Source organism: Cryptomeria japonica, chromosome 3 (genome assembly GCF_030272615.1).
Source record: "Cryptomeria japonica chromosome 3, Sugi_1.0, whole genome shotgun sequence".
Lineage (NCBI taxonomy): Eukaryota > Viridiplantae > Streptophyta > Pinopsida > Cupressales > Cupressaceae > Cryptomeria > Cryptomeria japonica.
In genome coordinates this window covers 873,258,717-873,282,647 of record NC_081407.1, presented here as the reverse complement: position 1 = coordinate 873,282,647, position 23,931 = coordinate 873,258,717, and the positions used below count along the sequence as shown (strand labels likewise).

The following is a 23,931-nucleotide window of genomic DNA, read 5'->3' as shown; positions in this document are numbered from 1 at the left end:
CACCATTTTTGAATTCAAGCAAGGGTATGTGGACTTGTTGATGACGTTGAGTAGAATTATGGGCTGTTCACATACCATCAATTTTGTGGCCTGGATGTTTTTCATTAGCGAAGTCATGAATCCCAATGGATTAGTGGATTGGGCCAGGTTAATCAACCACTATGTGCATGAACAACTTAGAAATCTAAAGAAAAGAAGGCCCAATCCTTCTATATGAGCTCTTATGTGATTTATTCACTTGCAAGGATGGGTGGCTTTGATGGTTTGCCGGGAAGTGGGCCCATGGGATGCAGACCGGTGCAGTTGAAGGTCCATGAATGTTATCCCCAGTTGCACCTATCCAGCACTAGTTCATTCAAGTTGGTGAATGAAACCTTTACCATGTATTTAACCAGGTTGATGCAAAATCAGCTTCATACAAGAGAGTCACCTGAAAACAAGGCATTGGTGCAGAAGTTTGGAGCCGTGTTCCTGCAATTTCCAAAGTTTACTTATATCAGGACACAGGGATTTTCCTACCAGCCATATAAGTTGCCAAGATATCCATCAGATAAGCTGGTGTTGTTGGAACTTATGAGACAATTGATAGCCTACGATCAAAGGCAGAAAAAGAAAAGAAATTTCTACATCGAATTCCCTATCGTCCTTGGTGACTATGCAGAATTGTGTCCCAACCTGGCAGCAGCTGAAAAGGTAGTAGAGGAATTGGCATTCTACCATTTAGCATTCTACACATCCAGGTCTTGCTACGATCCATATCGAAAAATCACGAAAGTTGTTGGAGTGAAGTTCTTGCACAAATTTCACCTCGAAGATTTTTAGGCTAGTGTCGGGGACAACCTTGAGGTCAAAAAAAAATGTTTTGCAGATTGCCCCTCAACATGATCAGGATCGATGAAATAGTACAAGTCTTGGATCAAGTGAAAGAGTATACAAACGTAGTACAGCCGGAGTTTGGAAAGATCAAGGACCAGCCCATCCAGTTGCCAGATTGGTCAGAACCCAAGGTGGATAACTTAGACATTTTAGCCAGGTCAGTTATGAAGTTCACCAGGCAGTGGGTTGATCGGCATGTGAGGGCGCTTCAGGAAAAGAATGTTAGCTTGAGCTACCAATTAATGGGAAATCTGGATTCCCACAGTGAGGCCACAGAAGGATCGTCACAGGCCCAAGATGAAGAAGGAAAGGCTGGGCCTAGTGAAGGAAAGCGCACTCCAAAGAGGCCTAGGAAAAAGAAAAGGAAGGAACCTCAGTCGAATGTCCAACCAGAAATTCAGTCGAATGTTCAGTGGAAGGTCCACCAAGAAGAACCGCAACAGAAAAGAGCAAGGGTGGAAGGAGCTCAATCCCCAGCCAGTTCTTCCAGTGTACAAAAAGTGGAAATGTTTGCACAAGGGACTTCAAGAAATCAGCCTCAAGATAATGCACTTGCACAAGAAGTTCTTAGCATCGGCGCTACGCATAGGCCTACTCAGCGAGGAGTTCAAAGGCAAGAATTCCCTCCCCATCCAGAAGAGCCACACCAAGATAGTTTCGTGGAAGCGATTCTTGGAGAGATGAAAGAGGCTTCATAGAAGCAAGAACATATGGAAATTCAGGATCAATCAACAACCGCTCCAAATTAACTGATAGACAGATTAAGGAAAGAACCAGAGAGGGAAGTACATCCAGCACAGGAGTTGGAAGAACTTCCGAAGAGAATGGATAAACCAGCAAAGAAGAAGGCTACCCGAAAATTCTCCAAGGTCACAAGAGATGAATCTATATCTAGAACTTCGCATATAGCCGAGCCTGCAACAGATAAAGACAGAAATGAAATCACGCTGGATGATTATGTATTCAGAGAAGTTGATTTAGGGCATGCTTCCACGGTGTAGGTAATGGAAGAGTTTGAAGGGTCATCATTGGCCATGACAAAAGGGATGCAAAAGATGAAGGCAAAGTGCAAAACGTCGAAAAGTGAAAACAGGGCCTTGTGCGAGTCTATTAAGAGTTTCAAACACCCACTCAATGAAGAGGATCCATCTTTTATTCCTCCCTCTTCTCTTCCTAAGGAGTCCATTAATGATGTTGAAGAGGTTAGGAAAATTGCCTAGTATTCTAAGGAGTGGATTGAGTTTTCACTGCAACCGGAAAATTCATTGAAGACCTGGCTGCCCTTCATTCTAGACTCGTTAACCTCTTGAACCGATTGGAAGTTGCGGATGGTGCATGGGATGATGTTCACATTTAGCAGGACCAAACCATTCCACGACTTAGAGCCTTAATGAAATCCCAAAGCAAACACTAATTGACGAGAAGGTGATCCAAGAGAACGAAGTTTATGACTTCCCGCGATGGTTTTGTGATGTCTGTATTGGAAGGGAAGCTTTTGAGATATTCAACATTGAGTCTTTAGCTTTGAAAGACTCAATCAAAAGGGTACAAGAAGAAAGCATCAACACAGTTGAGGCCCTGTTTGCAAAAAGGCTGGATGAGGGCAGAGTAACTCTGAATTTCCTAAGGACTCAATTGCATGAGTTCTTTGTGGGATCGTTTTCCAAGGCCCATTTTGAAAATGTTTCTTCCTTTTCCAACACTATGCGGAGGACACGAGAAATGGTAGCAAAATGAGAAAGTTTTCTATCCAAGAGTGAAGAAGAAATTTATTTTGATGGAGTCTCGGATAGAGAGTGTGCCAAGTGTTTCCGTAGGAGAATTAGAAGCCGTCATCGCCAAATTCATTGAGTATGCCATAAATGAACAAGATAATGGTTGTCCATTTCTGGACGAAGATCTTTTGACCAAGTGACATAGTGGCATACTTATTGCTGGAATATTTTGACCAAGTCACAACCAGGTCAATACATGAAGAATTAATAGAGCAGCTTTTGCATGCAGCCGCTGCATTTAGGGCATTTAAAGCATTATGGGCGATTTAGCATGAGGGAATATTCATTGCATGTTAGGCAAATTTAGTAGATAATGGTGCATTTAATGCTTTTTGAATTCAAATTGTAATGGGCTGGAAATAATTGTATATGGGCATCATGGGCATTTATTGTAGATTCCCACCTTGTTACATCATGTGTGGGGAAACTTTTGCGGAAAACCCTAATTGGAATTTGCATGAAGCCTATATAAAGGGGCGACCCCCCTCATTTGTAAAGGAGGAGAGATTGATTTTGAGATTGTTGCGATAAGGTGTTGAAGCAGTTACTTAATACATAGTTCAATTTGATGGTGTATTACTTGTTTTGTTTTGGCAACTTGCATGGTTTTGCTTACTTCACTTAGAATAAATTTGCTTTCAAGTTGTTAGATGAACAGGATTTGATGAGATTGTTTATAGTGCAAACCCTTGCTCACACCTTTTGTTAGTAGCTGATTGTTACAAACTTTGCAAGGTCAGTCTGAGCCTTTTATATGTGTGAACTTAACTTCAATCATCGGGTGGATATTGTTCTATGATAGTGTCCATCGGTGGTGTGAAAAATTACTGCACAACCTTTGAAGATTGCACCACCTTTGTGTAGTTGTCTTCTGGTGGCGAAGCAAAGTGTGGTTTGGTTTCACTTGAGCAATCCCTATCTCCTTGTTCTTAGATTTAGATTAGATTAGAAGAGCATTTCTAGACCCAACCCTTTCCCATTTACTTTCAGTACAATTTTAAACTCGAAAAGTCCCAAAAAAGAGTCATTCAAAGCTAAATCATTCGCGAGAAAATTCCTTGAAAGTTGCGAAATTGTTTAATCTTCTTCGAGTGTACATAAGGCCCCTTGGATTACCAGTATATCACATCAGCCAACTAAGTCACGTCTGTCGCATATAGGAACCTTGGAGTCGATTGTCTGATCTTCCTGCAATCTTCGCACACAATCGTACTTTGATCAAGAGAGAGTGAAGTAACCGTTAGGCAACTTTATTATGTGTTCAACGCTGTCATAAAAACACGTCAACACATTGCAAGGAAGAAATCCAGGCCTAAGTCAAGGAAAAATTGAGAATTGATGGAAAAATCATGGAAAATGAAAGAAAAATGAGAGAAAAAGGATAATGAGAGAAAAACACTAAAATAAATGAAAAAGTGAAGGACTTGAAAATTTTCAATTACATGGAAAAATCCCTGAAATTTTACAAGGGTGGAAATTTTTTCACAAGTCATCAAAATTCACGACTTTGTGGAAGATTTTTTTTTTTCCTTGGTCTCTCAAAATCCACAACTTTGAGGAAGAATTGGATTTTTTCCTTGACCTCTTGAAATCCACGACTTTTGGGAAGCATGCAGATTTTTCCAAGCATAGTGAAAATCCACGAAATTGTGGAGTTGATAGCAAGTTTGAATCAACGAAGGAAGAAAATCCATGACAAGGTGATGAAAATCAAATTTTTCCTTACACCTTCAAAATCCATGAAAAAATTATGATGAGAATTTTTTTCCTTGAGAGGCTAAAATCCACGAAAAAAATGAAGGAATCAAATTTTCCATGGAATGATCAAATCCACAAAAATCTTAAGGACAAGGAAAAAATCCTTGAGTGCACAAAATCCATAATCCAGGAAATTATAACAAGCAATGGATTTTTTTCCATAACTCATGAAAATCCCCAAAATTTCTAAAGGAATTCGGATAAAATCATAAACAAGGTTGGCTGGATGAGAAATGTATATCAAAACATGTGTAAGTAAATTGCAAAATGTGTAGGAGGTTTAAATCTCCTTAAGGTCGGCTGGAGTATTCACTTTGCATAGTGTATGGAATGAGATGAAGGCGTGGAGATGAAGATTAAAATATGTTTCCTAAAGACCGACTTAGCATTATCCCCCTTTAACGTGAGGTTTTCGGAGATTAAACAATTCAAAATTAAATCAAAAGCAACCCCGACTGACTCCGTTGGAGTTGATAAGTTGATATAAATATAAGTTGATGAGCAATCATCTGATTCATTTTTCATTCATTTAAAACGAATTCGATCTGATTTAAGAAGCAGAGCAGTAAGGTGTGACCTGCAGTAGACTGTCAAGAACATTTCCAAGGAGAATTATGAGCAAGAGACTCGAGTTTGATCAAGTAATTAGTAAGGCGACAAAGGAGTTGATGATTAAAATCGCAAAGGATAGCTGTTCAAGCAGAATACAAAGTGAAATATACCTAGTCATGAGGAGGTTTATCGATTAATCAGACATTTTCAGATCTGAAAAGAGCATCATTTCCAGAAATTTTTTATTTTTTCAAGTAATTTCCAGAATCCTTAAGCAATTTCCAGCATTAAGGGTAAAATCAGAGGTGATTTAAGCAAATTCAAGGAAAATTTAAAGAGGAAACATGATTAGTGAACTATTAATGTTATTTCATGAATTAAGAGTCTGGAGGATTGAGTTTTGTTTTATTATCACATTCTTCTTGATTTAAAATGTTTCCTTTTCAGGTTTGATGCAAAGTGACATGAAGAATCAACCATATGGGGAAGCTCATGTGATGTCCCCAAACAAGATTCCATCAAGTATTGTTAATATTGAGAAAGCTCCTTGTATTATCTTTAAGAATTATTGGAATTGTTTGTCATTGATATCAAGATGGCTTATCATTGATGTCAAAGAATTGTTGTCATTTATGCAATGATGATTTAATATATGAAGTTAATAGATACAAAGAGCAGATTGGGAAAATGGATGGCAACCATTAGATGATAACAGCAGAGACAATCATTGCTTTAAGAAAGGTTTAAAGTTTTAAAGAGCAGATATTAGATGATAATGGGGACATTACAAAGTCCCATAACATGGTTCTAGAGACAACCATAATATTAGAGAGATTATGAAAAGCGTTGAGGAGAAATAAATGGCACGAAGCCATTACATTACTTTATGGTAACTTTGCAAGGATGGAGAATCAATAGCGAGAGAAAACATTGAAAAGTTTTGGTATATCCTGAATCGCAATTGTAAGAATATAGGATTATAGTGGTTGACTTTGTATATAAGCCGGGAATCCATCAATGCTTTGTAGAGCAGTGATAACATTAATGAATTGCCCTCTGGAATCTGTTAGAAGATACTGCGATTGGCAATATGGCCAAAGCAGCTACACTAGTCAATAAACTAATACGATGGACAGCAAGTTTAAATCAAGCGATTTGGTATTAAGTTGTTAATGGGCAATGATCCATTTTCAAAGCAATGTATTACATCCGATTCATATTATGCTGGCCGATTCATTAAGACTCCCGATTCATAACAAGATATAGTTAACAGCAATTATCATCACAAGAAGAGGTACAGCTTCATTCAGATGCTGACCAATTTGTTAAAGCAAAGACCAAATCAATGGAGGGTGTGATTATTCGTAAACATTTGTGTTGAAGTTATTAATTCCTCCTTTAGTCACTCGATCCTTCTAGTATAATCAATTTGCTTATATATAAATTGCTGGGTGAAGATGCACAGCAAATGATCTTTATAAATTACACAGCAATTTTAATATCCTGACTTCACACGTATATTTTCTGCAGACCACAAACAGATATATATGTGTTAGAAGATAACAGCATAACCCTCTATATCGTATACACTAAATTTACATCAGCCTCTCCTATGACGTATATGTCCAATCAGTATTGGTCTCTCACAACCACACCCTAGCAATTGCCCCCGATAGAAGATAAATACGCATTCAATTTCAGTGAGGGGTTGTGACCTCAATCGGGGTGGCATACCAAATGAGGGGGTGCGATGTGTAATCACCAATAGGCAAACAAGACATAATACGTGCTAACTAAACATAAATAATTAATGAAAGCAATGTGCATATTGGTGATTAGAATGATATATATTATTAAATGTTGAAGGCCTTAAGGCCAATTTAACATTTAATTTTATCTGACTTAAGCTATAAATCATCAACAATTTGTTAAGTTATAAACAAAAAGCGAACAGATATTAAAGGTGGCAGTTTGTTTTAAGAGAAGTATATATCAAATAACAAGCATCGATTAATAACAAGAGGTGTGATTTTCTTTGGTGAGGAGGTGCCATTTACTTAATGTAAAGACAAATCAAATGATGCGAAGTGGGGACATGTCTATAGAGAAGCATGGTGTCTTTCAAAGAAAGTCACACTCCTTGGATAAAAATATGAAGATATATATATAGAAATAGATTTTTGGAAGGAGAAGAGGGTGGTGGTACAGAGTGAAATGTGCTTATCATATATGCACAGCAGTTCATAAAGATATAAAAGACATATGAGATGTGCAAGTGGAAGACATGAATAATCAGTCCTAGAAGAGCATATATCTGAAATATAACAGCAGATATATTGCAGATTTGGAAATGAGAATATGCAGATTTGGTGATCAGATTCATGAAGATTCTATAAGCATGACTATGAAGACTTTATGAGACTTGTGAAGAGAGTTTAATGGAAAGAAGAAGAAATAGATCAGATATAAACCAGCAGATTAATATAAAGAATATATAATAGAAGACTTGTCAAAAGCAGATTTTGTGAAGGAGATAATGCATGATATAGAAGATTAATTCAGAAATGTATATGAATTTGATGAGCACATTATAAGGAAGATATTGTGATCTCTTTGTAACAGACTTGTGACCAGATTTGTAGCAGTTTCTAAGGTGATATGAAGAACTTCATAGTGAAGAGAATTGTGTGGCAGACTTATGGTCATTTCATAGCATTTGAAGAACAAGTTGAAAGGGAGAACTATAGCATAAGTTGTGAGGAATCTGTTTTATTATTACTCTAATCTGAAGGCTCAGTTGAGCAGCAGCAATTTATAACATTGAGTCATATATTTCAAGTATACAAATCAGAGGAAGATATCAAGATAAGTTCTACCTTCCGAACTATTCTCGAACTTTAAATTAAATATTATAACGAAATGTATTTATATGTGATAAAATTATATTTATAAATGTACTACAATTCTCACCTTGAGTTGGACTTGTTGTCTCGGGACTAAATTAAGGTAAATCTCAGAAGGGGACATTACAGCTCAAGGTCGAGGTTCAAGTCATACAAGAAGGTGGCAATGATGGACTGCTCTATGATGAAGGATACAATTGCGACAAAGAAGAAGATAGCAAGGATAAAGAAGAACATTTAAAGAAATGTGAAGGTGATATACCAACAATTTCAAGAACAATTCCAAGATCACCAAAAGAACAAAGAACAACATTTCTCTACAAGGAAGAATTCATGACAACCTTGGATTTCCTTTGGAGATCCAAGATCAAGGTCAAAGGTACCCAGAATATCAAGAAGACCAAGGTGAAGAAGAGGACTAGCGCAAACATGAAGAAGACTTTACATGAATTCCAAAGGATGAAAGACCTTTCAAGATAACATCAAGATCTACACTTCATCAAGACAACAAAGAACAAAACACTTAAAGAGGAATGAAGATGATCAATGGAAAACAATTATTGTGGACTTTATTAAGCCCATATGAAAGATGATTAAATTTGTAGACTCGGACAAACCATGCTTGGGGGAAATTTATGAAGAAATAGATTCCATGTGTGAAAGAGTCAAGAAAATAACAAATGTAAAAGATCTTTCTTTGTATCCTTTGATAGAAGAAAAGTTACATGGATGATAGAACAAACTTAACATACCCCTTCATTGTGTTGCCTATGCCATAAATGCTAAATGGCATAATACACAAGAGACTAAAGAGGGCTGCATATGAGGATAGAGAGCTAATGAGGAATTTTGGGTTGCAATAAAAAAGATTTATGGTCAAGGTGAGGATGCCTCAATTATTAGGAGTCAATGGAAAAAGTTTTCACATGGGCATGGTGATTTTTCTTCACTGGAAGCTTTATATGATATACAAGCAAAGAAAGTCCCTATAGAGTGGTGGTGTAACCATGGAGGTGAAACCCCTTAATTGCAATCACTTGCAGTAAGATTCCTCTCACAAGTAGCTAGCTCTTTGTCTTGTGAGAGAAATTGGAGTAGTTGGGGTTTTATTCATTCACTAAAGAGGAACCAATTAGGGTCAAAAAAAGTAGAAAACCTGGTCTAGATTCATAACTCAATTCGTCTTCTCTCTCATGTAGATCCTGGGTACATGGACGATCCTTCAACAAAATGGGACCAAATTGCACCTAATGGGGAAGTTGCAGCCATGGTTGATGAAGTAGTTGAACCAAATGGCCTTAATTAATTATCCCCAATTCTACCATCAGTGGAACCTAAATTTGAGAGTGATCGGTATCTAGAGAGCATCATAGTTGACGACCTTGATATGGATTATCAAAACGTAGAAGAGTAAATGATAAATTTCTAATTTTTGTTTTTTGTTTGTGTATTAGCATCAAACTATCAATATTTTTGAATTTCAATATGTAATGATAATCTAATATGAAATATGTAGTTTGAGTTTCGAACTCTTTGACACACTGACATTTGACATTTGTGTATTTCAACTTTAAAGTCAATGTTAAACTTACCACACTACTTGTTTTCAAAGTTCTATGTCATGATATTTTCTAGAAATTATTAAAATGTATTAAAAAAATTCATTTTTCCTAATTTTGAAAAATAGCCATACCAGTACCGTACCAATTGTTGACATGGCTAAAGTCAGATTACCAACTCCTTCCGATCAATGCAGAATAAAATGTTGAGTATCCTATCCTCTCTTGCGTAAGGAATCGTTAACGTTGTTTTACATGATCAAAGGGGACAACCTCAAGGTTCCAAATGTCAGGTCTTGACTACGGGATAGCTCAGCGATTGATGTGTTTTGCTGGTAACACAAAGGAGCTTACCTTTACAATAAGTTGGTCTGCATCCAACGATGCTGTGATTCTCAAACTACGAAAAATAAAAGCAAAAGAGAAGGATTTAGGGATCCTAAGTGCAATGATAAGAATGACTAGTGTTGCGAGTGGACAAATTTCCATTAACCAATTCTTGTTTCGCTAGAGACAGCATCACAACTTGACAAGAACAGTGCAAGCTCCAAAGGGATGAAGGATTTTCAGATTGGAGATACTCATTTAGGCACCCAATTCTGGTGCAACCTAAGATGAATACCTACAGTTGAACTAAGTACAGTTTTGGGTTCAGACTAACGATACACGATGACCTACAATATACAGGTCCCCAATGGTATGAACCTGAAATGCATCAAATACCCCCCACACTTTGCCATTAAAAACCATTGAACTCTACTTCTAACTAGCTAGAAAGAAACAATGCAAACAGAATAAAACCTAAAATAGCAAACACCATATTCAATGTTCATATATTGATTTCAACTGCTTTTACAACAATTTCTTACAGCAGTTCTACTCTATTTCTAATCTGCAAACTGCATCTAACTATTCTAACTCCTAAAAATCTAACTGTCTAAAAATTATAACCCTTTACAAGAGAAAGGCCTCTGCCTTTTATAGATTTTACAGTTTGAATCAAAGGCCAAGATTGACTGCATCCAAGGGCCATGATCCATCCTCCAGAAGCTTGGCAGCTTTAACCCATGCCTAGTTATTTTCAGTTGTCCTCCCAACCACTTTCCTCAGCTACCGACCACTATTTGTCATCAATTTGGTCAATTAGGTAGCTGAAGCATAACTGACCTGTGTCCCCTTGTTTTAAATACATTAGACGAGGTCCACAGGTAGCTATTTACATTAAAATCATTCAATTTAAAAACTGATTTTTTGGAATTAATTCCAGTTGTGCATTTCTCAGAGTGTACATACTGGTAGCATTTTGTGTGTTCTTCTATCTTCAATCTTGCTGGGACTTCAACTTGTCGTCTGTTGATGGTGGCATGCCTCTTTGTTCTTAGTCGTTTTGATCCTGTGCTGCATCTTTTCTTCACGGCTTTGATTGCGATCAGGTCTTCAATTTGAGCTTCAGGTTGCCGCCCTAGCTCCTCTCGACGACGTCAATCTGCAAACAATAGATTTCGACCTGGATTAATCACATTGAAAAAATTAAATGAATGTAACATATTAAATTTTTCAAGGCAATGCCATGCTTTGTTTCGGCGAAGATGAAAGATGTTTGCTTTTAAAATCAGAGTTCCCAAACTCGCCACGAATCAAGCGAGTTTGCCGAGTTGGCAAGTCGAGCCAAGCTCGACGAGTTTTGCCAACTCGAGACTCGGACTCAGCGAGTTTTGCCCATAACACACCAGGTCTAAGCTCTAGGACTCGCATCGCGGCATGTAAAAATTTCGACTTGCAAAAACAAAAAAATAAGTTTTTTGACAATTTTTTTGTTAATATCTTTTTTCATTTAACCCTAAAAGGTCTTCTAATTGCTAGTTGTGAGAAGGAGAGAGGAAAAGTGAGAGAGGGGAAGGAAAACAAGAGGCCATAGGTTTGCATCCAGCAGGGAAGAAGAGCATCAAGGAGACCACAAATCACATTGGGGAGGCCATAGGCTTGCATTGAGAGCATCAAGGAGTCCATAGCAAGACTTCTCAACTCATTTGAAAGAGGTAAGTGTTAAACTTTGTAGATTTTGTTGGTTTTTTAAGGCATGTTAATGGATTTTTTTCATTTGTTTGTTAAATTGTTTTAGTTTAACAGTTAACTTTCCAAATCTTGAATGTTTTTATTTTTTTAGTTTAACTTCAATGAGAGAAGTAGAATAATAGCAAAGTGCAAAGTTGCAAACCCTACATTTTTTTAGAGGATATTGGTAAGCTTGAATGGGTGAAATCAATAGTTGAAAGGGCCAAAAATATCAGCAAGTTTATCTACAATCATGCATTGGTCCTTAGCATTATGAGGCAATACATGGGGCAAAAGGAGTTGGCTCGTCCTGGTATCACGAGGTTTGCCTCAAACTTCCTCACACTGAAATCCTTGGTTAAATCAAAGGCGGCTTTGAGGCGTATGTTTGTTGGTGAGGAGTGGACTTCCTCATCCTATGCTACGACCACTGCAGGGATAGATGTGGTAAATTACATTTTTGATGAGCCAGGTTTTTGGACCCCTTGTGGAGAAATCGTGCAGGTAAATTTATCACAATTTAACATTTAGTATCTACTATTTAGTAATTTACTTTTAATTTATTAACAATTTAACTTTGCAATTTTGTTTTTTTTTTTAATTTAATTTGTGACTTCATTGTTTTTGTTTAACATTATGTGTAGGTCATTGAGCCCCTCGTAGTTCTCCTACGAGTTGTTGATGGGGAGAAGCCCTCTATGGGCTATATATATGGGGGTATGGATAGCGCCAAGGAGGCCATTAGATCCATGTATGCAAGAGATGAGGATAAGTATGGCCCCATTTGGGAGATTATTGATAGGAGATGGCAAAACCAGCTTCACGGGCCCATGCATGCAGTAGCCTATTACCTCAATCAAGCATTTTGATTCCGTGATGACTTCAAGGCAGATGAGGAGGTTCTTAGTGGTCTGTATACAGTGGTACAGAAGTTGTGTATTGATGGCACAACCTCAAGTACAAAGCTCCAGCTGGATAAATATAATAATCAAGAAGGGGCAATCTTCGCAAGCAGCATGTGCATAGAGGCTCGGACACAATTGCAGCCAGGTAGAAATATATGTAAACTTAAGATTCTTAAGTTTATGGCTTATGCATTTTAATTTTTTATTTTATAATCTAGCCTTAAAGTTGGAAATGAAATTGTTTTTTTTTTCTTTTCGTTATTTCAGATAGATGGTGGCAAATGTTTGGGCCCTCAACCCCAAACCTTCAAAAAATTGTCATCCGTATTTTGAGTCAGCCATGCAGCGCTTCTGGATGTGAGCGCAATTGGTCCATGTTTGAGCACATCCACTTGAAGAGGCGTAATAGATTGTCTGTGCAGAGTTTGAATGATCTTGTTTTTGTTCATTACAACCTTCGTCTTAGGACCAAACAGATTTTGGACACTGACTCCTCTCCAATCACTCTAGCGGAGATCGATCCAGAGTCTGAGTGGATCACTAAGTCTACCGATCCCGTCTTCACTGAGGAGGACCATGAGTGGGTTGACCAAGCAGACAGAGAGGCTGAGGCTGTGGCTATGGCAGAGGAGGAGGATAGAGCACAATTCGGCACAGGCACAACTGATGTTGATCATTGTGGCACCTCACAGGCAGAGACTATGGCTACTCAGTCATCCAGGACATACCTTAGACGCCTTTGTAGGAGGCAAACAGACTACTCTGAGGCTGAGGCTGAGGATGAGGATGAGCAAGAGCCTAAGCCATAGACTTGTTTTTGTTTACAGTTACATATATGTTTGGGAACATTTGATGTCATGGATTTTATATACATTTGACAACATTTATAACTCTATATATCTATGCTTTCTATTTCCTTCAGCTACAATTTACATTTCTACGCATGTGATGGATTTATGTTTATGTATGTGATCCAATTAGCTTCTATTTGATGATGTTATGGTGTCTTTTAAGCTTTATTCAATAATGGGTGCATGAAACAAGTTTTAAATCGTTAAAAATCTCTAAATTTCAAGGGTTTTTTTATTTTGCCGAGTAATAGCCGAGTCACGAGTCAAGTCGGCCTTACCGAGTCCGAGCCGAGTCACGAGTCGAGTCGGCCTTACCGAGTCCGAGCCGAGTCACGAGTCGAGTCGGCCTTACCGAGTCCGAGCCGAGTCATGAGTCGAGTCGGCCTTACCGAGTCCGAGCCGAGTCATGAGTCGAGTCGGCCTTACCGAGTCCGAGCCGAGTCCGATTCTAGGAACTTTGTTTAAAATAATATAAATCCCCCTTTGCAAAATTAGGATTTTAAGATTAAAATGCGTGAGCCCCTTTTGTCTTGTAATTTCAACAAAATCACTAAACTTTCATGTTCTTAGACGCCAAAATCACCTTCTTTGATACTCAGCACTTCTAGATGAAATGTGTGACTTTTAATCAAATACGCCAAGATTTATTTTAAACATCCCTCTTATGCTAAGTTAGAATTCGGCCATTTTGCACGAAATGTGTGAGCTTCATTAAACGCCCTTTCACTTGTTATGAAACTCGGATATTTTATTGAGAAAGTGTGATTTATTTTGAGCTTTAAACGACTAACATGAAATTCGGCTATTTTTGGCATAATGAGCGAACCTCTCTTCTTTGACTTGTGCGACTTTACTTCTGTTTCAAATGCCTCTTCAATAGACTTGTAAACTCGGCCGATCGAGTAAAAATCCACGATTTTGTTCCTTTTGTCTAAGCGACTCAACTTTCCTTTTACCTGGCAAACTCGAGATTTTTGAATGGAATGGATCGAGCTTAGGGTTTGACTTGGACCTGTGGGATGAAATTCACGATTTTGAAGGGAGAAGAGCGAGTTTTGCTTCAAATGGTTTGAGTCTTGCAAAATCTAGGAAATCACCGAACTTAAGTTGAATAGATGCCAAAACCACTTGCTATTAAACTCAACCAGTTTAGCTTAAAGGCACAACTTATTATGTTTCTCCGCCCTTCATTCTAATGAAACTCAGGATAAATTGTGCGATTTTTTGTTTAGCTCCTTGCAATATTATCTAGATCGCCGAGCTTAGGTTTATACGCCCATTTGCCCCTTTATGAAATTCAGGATTTTTGCCCAAAAGGTGCGATTTTGACTTGTTTTAAATGCTTTTCTTAAACTCGAGATTCTAAGCCAGCTTGTGCGATGGAACATTTTTGGCTTCAACCTGTGCGATTTAACCTATGGAACATTCACAAAACTGTGCGATTTAACCTATCTTGCCATGAGACAAGAGATGCCAAATATCCATTTTTAAAACGCCCTTCTCAGGTGAATTCAAGTTCGAAGATTTTGTCTTGGCTTCACCTTTCTTGAGCAGACAAAGGGCAAAAACAAGGGGGTCCCCGTCAAGGATGGGGGGTGTTGTGCGATGAACAACACCAATCTCTGGAGTCTCCAAGTACCCCCATCTCCTAGTAACCTTGATTTAGATTTTACTGTTCAAATAATAAGGATCAAAATGAACTCTTGATGTTACATTTATGATTTGATCCCAGTTTTATTTAAAATAAATTGACATTTGGTTAATAGGTACCAAATGTCAATAGCGATAGGGATGGTTATAAACTGGAGATTGCTAACAAAACTGACTATATGTTTTTTACTTTTTGTCATCTTGGATCAGCTGTTCTACTCTAAAAGAATCCTCTGATGATAACATTTCCAATTTTTAAGAAGAATTACTTTACCTGTTTCCAGAAAGAAATAAGAATTAAAAAAATTATTATAAAAATTGTCAATTTAATAATTCAGCCAATGTTCTCGTTGGTTCATCATTCCACAAGAGAATCTCAGTTTAGCAAACTCAAGGATCCCCAAAGAGTTTAGTCAGGCATTTCAGGTTCATCTACGTAATAACAATTTTCACTCATTTTTAGCCATTTTTCCAAGAATCATGCAACATGTGTTATAGTTCGTTCACATATTTTATTCCCCATCTCAAGTTATCCTGAATGAACTACTTGAAATTGATAAAATAAATTTGTTGTAAAGGCACAAATAAACATTGAATTAAATGCAATATACAGATGCCATTGATTTTTTTTAAAATTATGTTCAAAATCTTAAATATATTATGCAATTCATTGGGGTCTCTGATAACTTTGAAATTCATGTTTATAGAATATTATAAAGTGAAGGCTATAAATCATCAAGAATGAGCAGTTCTAAAAAAGAAATCAAAAATCAAAACATTTGAACTTAGAGCCGATGTTGATGTAATGGACATCCTTGATTAATGTTGAGAGAACAGCCCTAAATGGTTCTACTTGGTTATTTCATATATAATCCGATGCAATTTTCTTTTCTTTTTACTTATATAAGTTGATTTTATTTTGAGCAAGAAAATGTTACAAACTACAAATTCAATACTCCAAGATTATGCAGGAACAGTTCTACCTCAACATGGATATGATATGCCCTGACAGGTATCCAAAAGACTCGAGGTCTCAATTTTCATCCTCTTAGAATTTTGTATGCTTATGTCTTGTTGGGATTGCCACCTCAGGTGCTTGGGATAATCCTAGGTGCATATCGGATCCATGTTCAGATGGACCTGTGCTAGTCATAGATTTTTGTTAGCTCCTGCAGCCAGCAGAGAGAATTGACTTGCAGTCGCCTAAATATTTCAGCCTTCAATGTGCTACTGTCGTGTAGAAGTTAAAATTATGACATCAGGTGCAACTGCTATATTTGTTTATTTTATATTATCGTCTTAAGTTACATATATACAAAAATGTCATTTGCCAAAGTTGCCTATGCATTCAACTACCCACACTCATGCACTTAAAGCCAAAATTGACGTGGGGAGTAAAAAGCACTTCTTGGCACAGTTAACAATGATGCAAGCACTTTAAAGAACTCCTATTGCTTTTGCTTTAAGGTTACAAACAAGTGTGAAAGAATGCTATTATCCAAAGAAAGACATTTAGTTTGTTGCATGCAGATGAAAGAGAAAAAATAATCTTACCATGGGCCTTGCAGGGTAGTTAAAAGAAACATCCAGGAACTTGATATGGCCTTCCAGTTCTGGCAATCTCAATCCTGCATAAGAAAAGGCAGTTCTACCTTTATCTCTGACAAGAATGACAATAGCTATTTTCATAGAATGTTATAAATCCACCAATAATACATATAAAAGGAGTGTATTACTGCTGTCTAGAAGAAGATAATTACTTTAAACTAGAGTAATTCTATGTTGTACATGTAAAGTGATAGGTATCAGACAAAAACCAGAAAAACTCGTATTTGTTAAAGTGCCAACTTAACTCTTTCAATTAGAAAATATTTTTAAAACCTACAAAGACTGCTAGTTCTGTTTACTCTTTATAACTTCATTTTATGTTCAACACCTTGCATTCGCATATCAAAAAATGTCATAACACTTAAAACAGATGTTTGTGAAACACTGTTGACTTCCTAAGTAGAGAACAAATTACAAATGCAAGAAACATGATTACAAGACTTAACCTTGCCTCAGACTCGGCAAGCCAATTTTTTACTTGAACATGGACCTGACATCTTGACTCAGCAAATAAAACCATGAAATATAGAGATTTTTAATAATCTAAAACTTGTTTCATGCACCCTTTAATAAAAAAAATTTAAAGACACAATAAACTAATCAAATAAAAGCTACATTGACCATATTGTTAGATACATAGATTTAAAAATGCATTTTTATATTTAGCTGAAAGAAACAATATTGTTAGATACATAGATTTAAAATTATAAATATTGTCGATTGTATACAAATCTCATGGATTATGAAATCCATAGCATCAAAACAAATATCAAAACTAAAAATATAAGTCTATGTATTAAAGGAGCCTACATCACTCATCCCAACATCACAGCAAGTCTTGTGCTGGTGTCTAAGATAGGTTGTGGATGATGATGCAACCATGATATATGCTTGTGTCTCAATAAAACCAACATCTAAGGGGTCTTCGTGTGCCCTATCCTCCTCTACCATGGCTGTTGCCTCTAATTAAATCAAAATTAAATAAATAAATAAAAACAACTAGGATTTGCAACTATTAAATTTCTTATAAAAATACAAAAGAAGTTGGGGTTTGTTCTTTTTTTCCATTAACCTAAATTAAAAAAAACTTTAAAGACAATAAATTAATCAAATAAAAGCTGCATTGACCATATGCACAAGTATACATCAACTACATGAGTTTAAAAATGAATTTTAATATTTAGCTGAAAGAAACAATATTGTTAGATACATAAATTTAAAATTATAAATATTGTCAAATGTATACAAATCTCATGGATTATGAAATCCATGGCATCGAAACAAATATCAAAACTAAAAATATAAGTCTATGTATTAAAGGAGCCTACATCACTCATCCCAACATCACGGCAAGTCTTGTGCTGGTGTCTAAGATAGGTTGTGGATGATGACGCAACCATGATATATGCTTGTGTCATAATAACACCAACATCTAAGGGGTCTCCGTGTGCCCCATCCAACTCTACCATGGTTGTTGCCTCTAATTAAATTAAAATAAAATAAATAAATAAAAAACTAAAAACAACTAGGATTTGCAACTATAAAAATTCTTACAAAATACAAAAGAAGTTGGGGTTTGTTCTTTTTTTCCATTAACCTAAAATGAAAAAAAAAAAATGTTGAACACAATGAAAATTTGAAAACAAAAAATAAAAATACAAACTTACCTCTTCAAATTTGCTCCAAAATGATGGTAGGCAACTCCAAACCAATGGTGGGCTCTTCCAAATCCTCCTTAGGCTCTTCTCGATTTGTCGAGGGCTGCTACAAACCTGCCTGAATGATCTTCTTTTTACTTAACCAATGTGCTGATTTTCTCTCCAATGGCATATATTTTTGGCTCAAAAACTTTTTATTTCACTCCTTGTGTTTGAAAACAAAATGAATGTGTTTTTAAGAAGTAAAAGATGATTTTAAGTGTCTTTTGTTTTAACACTTTATTCTTTTATATTATCTTTTCTTATTATTATTTTTTACTTCCCCAGTCGTGGCCAAGTCTACCACATGGGACTTACGGAGTTGGCAAATCTCCCAAACTCACCAAGAACCCGAGTCTCAAGTGCCCAAGACTCAATTATGGTCACTTTCCTCGGAACTCCCTGATTCTTAGCAAGTCCTACCAAGTCTTGTAACACTGGCAAGAACTATCATTTCCCTTTTTTAGGAGAAAATAATCAAGAGCACCCTAGCCTCTTTCCCCCATTTCTACTTCTATTTCTATTGCAGCACCCTGATTTTGCAACTTGCTTCTCTCTTTGATAGACTCTAATGTCACTTTCACTGGGCTGGATTAAAAATGTTAGCTCTTAACCCTGCAGGCTAGCAAGATCATAGCTCTGATACCACTATAATGTACTTTTTCAATAGTTTTCAAAATCTTGCAATTTTTGAGGTTACCATCCATGCAAGTGCAAGAAACATATGAAATATGACAGCAGAATATTTACCCAACATAATTGCAACAGCAAGCTAGTTACTTATCATTTAACGTAGAATTCTACTCATTATGAAATGTTTTGATTTACTAATACAAACATCAATGTATGGAATATACTGCTCACATATAACCATTGAATAATGAGGATATTATTAGAAACAACATTTACAATCAAACGACAATGTTATATTTGATAAATATGCAAGAACTCATATGCTAATACAATCTATTGTTATAAATAATTATCAGAATGACAAGGCACTATTGTGCTGTTGTAGTGGCACTACAGCTACAAGTACAGAATAATATGGTAGCAACATTGTAACGGTAGTACTATAGGGAAATAAAATGCAATCTTTTTTGCACAATTGTGATTCCTAGGTGAAACCACCTCAAGGAACAAGAGGGTTTTCATCCTCTACTCTTGCCTAGAAACCAAGAGGGTTTTTGTTCTTTGAATCTCTGCACTCTATAAAGTGCCAAGCTAATCTTTCTAGCTTTTTTGTCAAATAGCAAGTATCAAGAGCTGTGATGATAAAATGGCAAGTATCAAGAGCTGTGATATTCCAATAGTTATGTGTGTTTTACAAAGTGTTTGACCAAATTTCCACTATTGAAATACTAGAAATGATACTATTAATTCACCAAACATAAAGCTTAATGCAATTTTTCCTTGAACAGATGTTCTTTCCAACTACAAACATATTAAAACCTATGTAAGATATTCAGCTCACATATGAACATACATATAGAGCTGAATTGATAACAAAATCTAACCTTCCAATCTGGAAAAAAGTGTTGATGTAACCAGAAGTTTTATTGTTCAGAATAATGTGATCTATAAGCTAAGTCACCAAGTTCGAATTCGAATTCGTGTTCGGCAACTATAGAATTCGGATAAAATTCGGCGAGGGGAAAAAATTCTGAAAAATATTTGAGATTAAATTCGTCTAATATAAATTTATTTAAAAAAATATAAATAAAAAATCCATAAATAAAACACTTTTATGTTCAATTTGAATACATTATAATAAATTCAAGAACATTATAATATAACATGTGTTTAATTTCCTGAAGGGCCATGATGAGCAGCTCTCGACTACTTTCGCCTCCTCCTGGTCTAGAAGACGGGTCTCAATTGGCGGCATTACCTTTGATGTCTCTGAGGAGACCATTGCCCAAGCTACAAAGCTGACCCTGGATGGCCGTCGCTGGAAGCATACCAGCCATGTTGCAAACAGTGAGGGTTTGAAACGGTTTTTCCGCAACCGTGAGGAACCTGTTAAGTTGCAAGGTGGGTTTGCTCAGGAGGAGCTCAAGCACCCATGGAACATGATCTGCCTCATGATCATGAAATACTTCACTCTCAAAGGCAGGTACAAGGTATTCTACTACTACCATTTGTCCCTCCTCAATCACTTCCGCAATAATGTTTTGCTTTGTCTGTCGTTTTATTTACTGCATTCCTTAGAGAGCTCTGTTAAGGACACTATGGACCCTAAGCATGGGGATAAGCCACCTTTCCTCCTCCACTAAGGTCTTATTTACAGGTTGTATAAATTCCATGAGGCTCTCTGCCCCCCTAGGAATCTTTCGCTCTCTCAACCCCCAATGGTTGACTCCCCAGCAGCTTGCGGCTCTGTCTCTGGCTTTCCCTAGATTCTTCCAATATCCCCAGGAGGGCTTTGCCACGACCACCATGTCTTTGCCTACCTATGCCTCGGCTGTTTCTCTTTCGGCGATCTCCCCTAGCTTAACTCTACCTGCCTCCCCCAATGCTTCTCACTCCTTGTCCAAGGGAAAAAGCAAAACCTCCACAAAACTCAAACGTGTTGTCTATGATGACAATTCTTCAGCTGAGGACACTAAGAATGACAACCTTCCCTGGACTCGGAGGTTAAAAGGAGATCCTCCAGACTTGCTTCCAAAGGCCGCAGGAATAAGACCCCGATTATTGAGAATCTAGACTCTGAGGAGGACCCCATTGGGGACAAGAAGGAGGGGCCTAAATCTAAGGGGGGCCCTGATGGGGATGTTGATAATGTTAATACGACTAGGGACCTTATTGTCCTGATCACTGTTGGTGTTGTTGATATGACTACCCCTGAACGGAAATCCCAAGAATTCAGTGACGATAAAGTTACGACCCCTTTGAACATGGACATTGAGGGCCCTATAAGTATGGAAATCCCTAACAACAATGCTCTGGATCCTAGAAATTTGGATAAGGATTTAAACTTGGCTGAACAGGTGATGCATTCTATCCCTCTAATGGACCTACTTAAGGATAATGACAACTCCATTGTTGTTGGCGAGCCCAAAGAGACTATGGAAACTACTGATGACTTGGCTATTGAGAGCCCCTAGGAGGCCCCTACTCTGCAGCAGATGGAAAAACTAAGCACGGATGTGCTGGATATCACGCAGAGAATTGAAAACCTCGGCCCTGTTCTCGAACTGCAGTCTATCAAGGAGGAGGTCAAACAGCTTAAGAACAAGATGGAGACTAGTGAAGCCCAAATGGTGGGCCTGAACAAATTCCATTTGCAGGTGTTACACAACTCCGCTCTCACCCTCTCTCTGTTGAGGGAACGCTACGCGGACACTGAGGAGGACAAACAGGAGGCTAGGGACCTCTACAAATTCCTGTCTACCGAATGGAGCAGTACCATGGAGGCCACTGGGGTGCGCAAGGCTCCCCTGTAGTTTGATTTTTATGCTGTTGTTTTTTATTGTTAAAAAGACTTGGTTCCTTTTCTGATGGTTGGTGCTGTTAATTGTTGTTATAGTGTTGTTTATGCGCTATGATTGATAGTTCTGCTATGTAAAGGGTCAATGCCTTTGTTCTCACTGCATTTTAAATCAAAAACAAGTGTTTAATTTTAATTTAAATATTATTAATATAATATATTATCAATACTATAGTAAAATATTAAAAATTTCAATTCAAGTATTTAAAATATGTTTAAAATTTTAATTTAAATATTATTAATAGAAGAATAATAAATATATAATAAAGAGAGATCTAATCTGATATTAAAAAGACGAATTGGATTGGATGATTCTCGAAAGACCAATCAAACTCGTGCCTATCCCTCGCTAAATCTATCTCCTCCCATGTACATGGTTGATGGTAGAGTGGAGAATTTCCCGCGCTAAAGGCAAGGCATCGAACAAAAGTCACAAGCTCCAGGTTGCACAAATAATTCATCAAATTCCAAGCGAAACCTAAAATCGGATCTCGAACTTTCAAATGAGCTCAATCACACAAAATGTTTGAACTTTCTAGCTCACACAATCACTACATTGCACTCTAAAATTGTTCTTTTAAATATTTTTAATATAAAACACCAAGCCCTATTCCGTATGAATTTTTGGGCGAATTTTTGTGACCTTTTTAGGCGTTTTTTAAGTCTGGCAAATTTCGAATGTCACAGCCAAAATTTGGCAAATGCGGTGACACAGTCTACAAGTGCATTGAGTGCTAGCTGTGTGTAACAAGAAGACAAATACAAATGTTTGTTGAAGTTGGGTGGCTAAACTATGGTACTGTACATGTATAAATCCTTGAACCTGTATAGTTCTTAACAATTATACTATTGTTGCAGAGGCATTTCTTCCTTGTATCTCCTCAAGACAGCCCAAGTGCACCCTCAAACTGCTAAAACTTGTTAACTTCTGATATGATTGATGAATAGGGAACAAAAATCCCTTGTTTATGACAATGCCTCACTCCCAAATTCCCATGTCACCTTGCATGGTTTGCAGGAGTAGATTTGACAGCAAAAATAGGGGTCAACCACCCTTGGTCTCTTAAAAATATTTTCTATTCTTTCACAAACTCAAATCACCCCTTCTACAATACTTTGGTACGACTGCCTTAATGCCAACCACAATGGTATGGCCAAGGAAAGTAGAAAATAATAAACTAATTCTTACCAAAATCTCCTCAAACAAATGCTATGATAGTACATTATGGTTTGCAAGTAAGTGAATCTCAACAAATCTCCAATCCTTCAATCAAACTGAAATTGATGTCTCTCCTCAATTCTTCAAATCAATTAGTAAATCTGTGAATCCTGAATGAATCCACTCACAAATTGGCTAGGAGGGTTTCCATTCTGGAAACCAATCTTTGTCATAAGGTTTCCATCCTAGGGTAGGAAGATGAACTATTCCTCAATCACCGAAATTGGGGTTTCACAAATAAAAATGTCAGGAATCCATTTGCTTGCCTCCTATCACCCTTATATGCACCTTTTGGATATAAATAAATATTATTTCGCATTAACTTTTTATTTTCCTCCAAAAGAGACTTTATAATTTAACTACACATTTTGGGCATCATAAATAAGTCACTTTTTAATTAAATTGCCCAACTTAATAAAATTAATTAATTAAATATGTCATCTGAAAAAATGACTCTATTTAAACAAATTAATTTTAATTCATTAATTAATTATTCCCTTAGCACATCCCAATTAGCCTATGGAAATTAAAATAGACTAAGGGTATCAGCCAATCGCTTACCCTTCTGAGGGGGACAATGCACACTCCAAAGGTATTCACCTAAAGTGAAAGAGTTGAAAATGGATGCTCAAGTTATGAAGGGATTTGATTTCTAAAAAATAGAAGATGTCCTTTTGACCCATTGCCTCTATTTTATAGACTCCTTTTTGACACCCAATTTTTGAATTCTCTTTTTCTCCAAACGTGCTCATCCCTTTCCTTTCAAAAGTGATTACTGTTGTGAGGTATTCACAAATCGCCCCATTGCAAATGGGGACCCCCACTTTTTGCTTTCTAGGTTGTGTTAGAGTCTTTGCTATTAGTCTTTGCATTGAAGGGATAGAGTTTCTCAAGTATCTGGAAGGTCATTATGTCAGGTTGGTCTCCTGAGTGGAGTGAAGTAAGTCATCAAGCATGTGGCAAGAATGATTTATGGGTGAAAGACTTGAGGATTGAACAAACTAAGCAAAGTTAGGTGAAAGGACTAAGTCAA

General features: G+C 36.9%; 1 protein-coding gene across 5 annotated transcripts in view; it reads right to left on the bottom strand.

Moving 5' to 3' along the window:
• LOC131076435 (ABC transporter B family member 26, chloroplastic) overlaps window positions 1-23,931 on the bottom strand; it is a 132,486-nt gene that overhangs the window by 28,115 nt on the left and 80,440 nt on the right. For 2 of the 5 annotated variants that reach the window (XM_059216978.1, XM_059216980.1), the window contains exons 11-12: window positions 16,439-16,512; window positions 10,871-10,909 (exon numbers count right to left, since the gene is read on the bottom strand). In XM_059216978.1, the coding sequence (XP_059072961.1) occupies window positions 10,886-10,909; window positions 16,439-16,512 (98 nt within the window). In that variant the 3' untranslated portion in view covers window positions 10,871-10,885. Of the gene's footprint in view, window positions 1-10,870; window positions 10,910-16,014; window positions 16,054-16,438; window positions 16,513-23,931 lie in introns of those variants that run through there. The other 3 variants (XM_059216977.1, XM_059216979.1, XM_059216981.1) reach the window with 2 other exon arrangements.